The sequence below is a fragment of the Siniperca chuatsi genome, linkage group LG17 (genome assembly GCF_020085105.1).
Source record: "Siniperca chuatsi isolate FFG_IHB_CAS linkage group LG17, ASM2008510v1, whole genome shotgun sequence".
Taxonomy (NCBI): Eukaryota; Metazoa; Chordata; class Actinopteri; order Centrarchiformes; family Sinipercidae; genus Siniperca; species Siniperca chuatsi.
The window spans coordinates 237920-245000 of NC_058058.1; the positions used below are offsets into that span (position 1 = coordinate 237920).

The 7081-nt window shown below is 41.5% G+C and overlaps 1 protein-coding gene across 25 annotated transcripts in view; it reads right to left on the minus strand.

The window, feature by feature from the left end:
* The window catches only part of rims2b (regulating synaptic membrane exocytosis 2b), a 63407-nt gene that overhangs the window by 49733 nt on the left and 6593 nt on the right, over positions 1-7081 (minus strand). For all 25 annotated transcript variants that reach the window (XR_006375198.1, XM_044171666.1, XM_044171661.1 and 22 more), the window contains exons 3-4: positions 4182-4392; positions 430-605 (exon numbers count right to left, since the gene is read on the minus strand). Coding sequence is in view for 24 of the 25 variants with exons in the window: in XM_044171666.1 (XP_044027601.1) it covers positions 430-605; positions 4182-4392 (387 nt within the window). In the remaining variant the exon portion in view is untranslated. The remainder of the gene's footprint in view (positions 1-429; positions 606-4181; positions 4393-7081) is intronic.

Sequence of the window (7081 nt, forward strand, 5' to 3'; positions counted from 1 at the left end):
TTCACTATTTAGGCTCCAGTGGATACAGAGCAGGTTCACTGTATCAATAACTGATGAATATAATTATTAATGCAACATTTGGACCTGCAGGATCTTCATCAGACAAACATGTGAACAAAACCAGGCTAAATGTAAACAGGAGATCACACAATAAAAATACAGACAGGAGGAAGGGGAGGAGGAGGAGCCTGTTTTGTTCACAGGGATGTTTGATGAAGAGCTCGCAGGTCGAAACGTTGCATTAATAATTATACTGTATTAATAATAACAATAATGATTTCTTGATATATAGTTTTAGACCTCAGAACGAACCGAACTTCCTCAGCAGGACGTCCGAAACACAAATTAAAACTAAATCCTGAAACTCAAAGTTTCCTTCTTGACTTCATCGTTTTTTTGTCTCTCTGGGTTCTACTGGATTCTACTGACCGCTCGGTGGCTCCGTTGCTCAGAGGCCCCGTGGCCCCCGGCGGCCCCTGTGTCGGTGGGTATGGAACCCCGTGTGAGCTGTGGTTGACGGACAGCAGCGGCGCGTTGGAGTAAAACTCCCCCGACCGAGTGAGAATCTCCTGCTTCCTCCTGCAGACGTTACAAACCCACATCACCTGAAACACACAGAGACATTATTAAGTTTATTTATTATTAATAAATAACTATGAGCTCAGATTGTTACCAATAATTCATTGGGGGGGTTGGTCTGGACTTTTATTTTGATGAGCTGCTTCCTCCTGTTCCTTCCAGCTGCGTGTTTTAAACGTCTCCTGATCCTGATGAGGTTAGCTGCCAGGTGAACTCAGGTGACTCACTCTGAACCTCGAAATGCAAAAAACTAACTCCTGCAGACACTGTGGTGCATCGTGGGTAAAACAAAGTCCTGTTAGGAGTTATGAGTGGAGGTTTGGTTTTTAGCCAGCATTCAGTATTTTCAGCGTTTCTGATGTCAGTTGGACTTAAAACACCAACAGAAACTCACCGTTCAGTTAAAACTAAATGAAAGTTAGAGAGATCGTGACGATGCGTTCGGGACTTCAGAGAAACGTGGGAACAAGTTCAGAGGAAACTGATAAATAAAAACGAACTGTGATTCAGAGGCCGATGATCTGATTTATGACTCTGAGCTCCACAAACTTCGTGAAAATAAGTTTCAGACCGAACGAGTTTTTACAGAACATGTGGCTCCATCTAGTGTTCAAACACAACTACAACAGCCAATCAGCTGAATCAGTATCAAACTGAATTCCTCCACTTTTCAACTTAAAACACCAATACTTTATGCATTATTAATGAAGTAATGGCTGTGTTTTAATTGGATTAAAGGCTGGTAATTCTGTTCATGCTGCACTTTAACAGATCAGAACATGTTGGATAAAACCTACAGTTCTGTGTAAAAATATATTCTCAAGTTTCAATTCCAAATACTTTAATCGTCCTATAATAATAATATAATAATCTATAATAATCGTCCTTCAAAGGGACAACTGAAGGTGAGCGAGCCTGCAAACAGAAACTCACAATTCATTTACAAACATAAAAAACTAAAATAGAAATATGTTAGAAAGAGTTTAAATACACAAGGATTAATGGCATCAGCTGGCAACAACATCCACCAACACAAAGCCTCATTATGTCAAAATATATCAAAGGTCAAAGGTCATTTATTGCTCATTTAATGAAGCTGTCACATAAACACTTTCCCTACTGACTGGAAACATTGTCACTCCTACGTTTAAGCCAGTAACTATAGACCCGTACGCATATGGCCAGTACTTTCAAAGGTTGCTGTGAAAGTTCTCATTGAACAAGTGACAACTTATCTTTGCACAAGCAGTTCGGCTTTAGAGCCAATCATTCGACCGAAACTGCGACGTTACAGCTAACAGAGCAAATCAAATGTAGGCTTGAGAAAGGAGGAGGAGTTGGTGCTGCATTTATACATTTGCGTAAAGCATCTGATACAGTTAATCATGAAGTTCTTATTTCTAAACTTTCTAAAGTTCATTTTTCATCTAGAGCACTGTCATGGATGCCTTCATATTTATCTAATACGACGCAGTGTGTTGAAGTTAATGATACACTGCCTAGCAACGTGAAGTGTGTGATGGGTGTTGCTCAAGGATCGGTGTTGGGCCCCCTGTTATTTAGTCTATATATCGATCTGCCACAACACTGTCGACTGGGATCGATTTGCAAATGTATGCCGATGACACTGTTGTCTATACGCAGATCGATGAGCTAGCAGCAAAGCACTGTTTGCTATAGAAAGGATCTCAGTGGCTTGATCAATCATATCTGAACATTGGCAAGACAAAAGGTATGTACCAATGCACAGCCTGCTAATGTTGACATTCTCATTAGGGGTGAAAAGATTGACGCTGTTCCTGAATTTAGATATCTTGGCGTGACAATGGATCAAAATCTTAACTTTGACAAACATGTCAAAGAAATTACAAAAAACATTAAATACAGTTTGGCGTCTTTTCATGGATGCAGCCAAGATCCTTTCCATCCATCCATCCATCCATTTTCTACCGCTTGGTCCCGTTAGGGGTCGCGGGTGACTGGAGCCTATCCCAGTGACTTTGGGCCTTAGGCAGGGTACACCCTGGACAGTGGCCAACTCGTCGCAGGGCTAACACAGACACAGACAAGGACAGACAACCATTCACTCTCACATCCATTCAATACGGGCAATTTAGAGTTATCAATTAACCTACACATGCATGTCTTTGGACGGTGGGAGGAAGCCGGAGAACCCGGAGAGAACCCACGGTAACACGGGGAGGACATGCAGACTCCACCCAGAGAGATTGCGTGATGTTGGTCTGGTCCGGGAATCGAACCCACGAACCCACGATCTCCTTATTGGGAGGAAGATCCTTTCCCACGAGTCTTATTGTACTACATGCTGGGAGCATTAAACCACTAGAGTCTTTGTACAAACAAGCCGTAAACATTTTGGATGAAAAGCCAAATCAGTATCATCTTCTGAGCTTTGACAATTTTAGACTATTTTCAAATTTGTGTGTAGAAATTTGAAAAGGCTTGGCCCCTCTTCCACTACATGACTTTGTTTACTTTCATTCGGAGAACAAAATCCATTCGTCGCAATGCCAGTGTGAACTCTGTAACCACTGAGCTTGCATTTTATTCATTTTGTTTTGTATACAAGTATCCTTGTGTGTGTGTGTGATGTACTTCTCTGTGTAACTTTGTATTATGTACCTCGTCTTGTTTGTGTAGTTTGTTTAGTGTTGATCTATCACTGTGTGGATGTTTTAATTGTGACTGCCAGACTGCAGAAGAAAGTTAGCTTTAACTAGCTAACTCTGGTACAATACATCAAATGGTAAAAAAAAAAAGGTTTAATATTGTACACGGTCTCTTTCCAAATAAAATAAATAAACACATTTATCAGTTTAAACACGAGGTTCAGAAGATAAAAGCAAACATCCTTCTGTTTGTTTTACATTCAGACGATCTAAAACACTTTCCTGATGCAGCAGCTTAAAGTACTCTAGATTTTATACTACAATACTCTGCACTGTACTACACTATATTATTCTATACTCTGCACTGTACTACTCTATATTATTCTATACTCTACACTGTACTACTCTATATTATTCTATAATGTACACTGTACTCTATATTATTCTATACTCTCCTACGCTACACTACTATCTGAAATGCTTTTTGGACGTGTTGAAGCTGTACAGTGATTTTAGCTCTGATGTTAACGACAGTTGCAGTCGGTTCTTGTACTTTTGACAAACGGATGTAAACCAGCAGATAAATGAAAAAGTTCAAATACTTTCAATAAAAGAGAAATAAAACGTTGAAAATATAAAAGGTTGAGTTTAGTGTTTGTGGACAGTAGAGACGCTGCTGAGTCACATCTGAATCAAACACAGTTCAGTCTCTGTAGTCTGAGCGACTGATGGAAGACCTCAGTGAGATGATCATTTCTTTAGTTTTGGATACATTTAAACCTAAAAACGTCTGTCGCACCATAAATTCACGCGTTATGGGTCCATGTGGTGACTGAGCAGAGACATAATAACAACATGTTGATTTGCATATTTACTACGACAGTCGTCTGGAAATAAGACTGAAAATAAAGGAGAAGTCAAACCTGCGGTAAAAAAGCTTCAGGCCACGCCCCCTCCCACACACACACTGACCTTATTGGCTCTCAGAGGGACACGCCCCCCGCAGCGGGCACAGAAGCGGCTCTGACAGTAGCAGCAGGCGCGGCCGCAGCCGTTGGCGAACTTGGTCTTGCGACAAATGCCGCAGGTGGGAGACTCCGCCCTCGTGGTCTGAGCCGCCTGAGGCTCCTCCCCCAGCTTCTTCACCTGGTCCTTATAGAGCTCAAACTGCTGATGCAACTTCCTGTGGGGGGGCAGAGAGAAAGGAGAGGTCAGAGGTCAGAGAGGGTGGTGTTACTCAGATCAACTGCTGCCTCTCGACAGACCGCGACAACCTGCAAGGTGAGGGTCATGTGACCAACAGAGACAGCCGAAGGTGTCAGGAGGCTAGTTTTTGGTAGCATTGCTAGCTTGTGTACTTGTATCATAGAGGAATGGAAACAGTGAAGAGACAAGAAGACAAACTGTTATTCAACCTGCTGCGGTTCAGTTCAGTTCAGTTTATTCGCAAAACAGTTCAAATACAAATACAATCATATCCGACATAATGGGGACGGGACTCGCTGATAGGCTAGCTGAAGCTTGAGGGTAGTAGACATATGTTTACTGGCACGTTGTCTTGAAAGAGTGCATGTATTGTACAGTAACATTTACAACCTCCGAAACACCTGAGACTAACCAAAGACCCAAAGAAAGTCAGGTTTCCTTCAGTCTCACAGTGATCCAGAGACAGCTGTCTGTCCGTCCACGGGTCCACTGCAGACAGGAGCTGCTGACTGCTGGTTCGGCTGCTCTGATGGGACAGTCTGACTGCATGTGAACACGTTTTCCAGGACTTTTCAATGCCCTAAAAGCTTGAACGGTTTTCCAGAAAGGACAGATCTCCTTTAGAGCATCTTAGACATCCTGGAAAACCTGGAAACCTTAAAATTCCAGGGAGGGAATAAATATAGGCTAAAGAACGCGGCTCAAGGTGTCGGCCACAGTTTACTCCGACTCCATGGAAACATTATACTTCCAGTTTACATCCCCAAAAGCATAATAATTATAATTAAATATTATTAATAATAATAATAGTATAAATAATAACGTTTATCTTTTTTCGTGTTGCATCAATATTTTGTTCTGGTTTTTGCTCACGTCTGTGACTCATCGTCAGTCGGACTTTTAACCTGCAGAACTTCAGACACGTTATTGACCAACTGACTGAACCCCGAGAACGGATCCCACCTGTCCAGGTTACACAGTCAGCTGACAGGAAGTAGATTCACTGGGGGGCAGTCTGGGAAACAGGAAGTAGTTTAATGAGGTTGTCAGTTTGGCAAACAGGAAGTCATATGATGAGGTTTGGGAAAGAGGCGTGGCCAGGAGAGGTGCACTCTGGGAGATGTAGTTCTGACTGAGGTACTTACGAGGCAAATGGAGGTTTCACTTCCTCCTGATCCCTGCAGAAACATGACGAAGACGATGATGATGATGATGATGATGAAATAAATGGCGTCAGAACAGAAACAAACAAAAACTGAAGCATCAAATAATTAAAATATGAAGAAAACAAGGAAACAAGCTGCTAATCGATCAGTGATCAGTTTCTGCTTTTAACTGTAAAATCAAACAGTGACGTTTGTTGGAGGATCAATAGATCAGCTTCACTTCTGACAGGATGACGAAGAAACTCTGGTGATGCGTCTCCTCACTGCTAGTTTTCTGATCAGGAATATAGATTTAAATATAAATAAGCCTGTCAGAGTTAAACATCCAAACTTTACAGTTTTTACTACTGTTTCTTCCCTGCACTGGGTTAATGTGGCCCTCAGTCCGAGCTGCAGGGCGACCCCCAGACCAGTACACAAACTGGTTTCAGTTCTCAACCAGTCAAAAGCTTCTAGAAAGATTCAAGTCGACGCTTTGATCAACATCAAACCACAACCAGCATTTGGTCGCCCAATAAAGGTTTTTTTGTGTATTGAGTTGATAACATTAGCTAGCTACTTTAGCAGACAGCTCCCTGTAATGTTAATTTTAGACGTTACCACTCACTTGTCTAAAGTTACCGATAACTTAGCATTACAGCTATTCACCATGATGTAATACAGCGAGTGGGTTAACATTAACTACATTTAGCAAGTGTTTTGGACAAGGCAAGCTGTAGTAATTAGCATAGATAATGGCTACTGTAACTTGTCTAGCTAGCGCAGTAATTTAGAGGAAATGTTGGCCAAAAGTTCTTCACAAGGTTGTTAGGCTGTAATGCTTTCCACATTCTCTCCTGTAATGGAGGTTTACTTAATTAGGTTGTGCAAAAGTTTGGCAGTCGGGTTCTAAAGGCGGGAAAATAAATATTCGGAAGCTAGCTAGATTTTCCCGGCCATAATGCGTCTACAGCACCATTTTGTTCGTTGTTCTAGCATTTTTCAATTTTAATACTAACATTAGTTTTCATCTCAGCTGGAGTAAGTTCTGTTAGTCAATAATAATCTTGATAAATGTTGATAACAGAACAGTAATTCTACAGCGCAAGTTCACCCGGAAGGTTTTGTCAGCGCACCAGTTTAGCTGTAGCATGCTAGTCAGCTTAAGCTTTGTCTCAATTCAGAGGTCGCATCCTTCACTGCATCCTTAAAAAGGCTTTGGAGGATCCAATGGGTGGATCCTTTGCGGCCCAACCTATCCCAAAATGCATTGCGCACCGGTGATGAATATGGCGTCCCCAAATGTAATGTTGACAGTGGCCGAGGACGATTACACTTTTAAATGTAGTGGGTTTTAACTCACTCGAATACCAAACGATACAAATTTTAAAAACCCTAAAAGGACCCTAAAACCTCATAAAATTTAATTTTTCATTAAAATATATTATGTGACGTTAGTGTTGCTAACCGACATTGCTAGCTAGCTAGCTAGTCTGCAGTAAGTGCAGCAGCTTAGAGTTT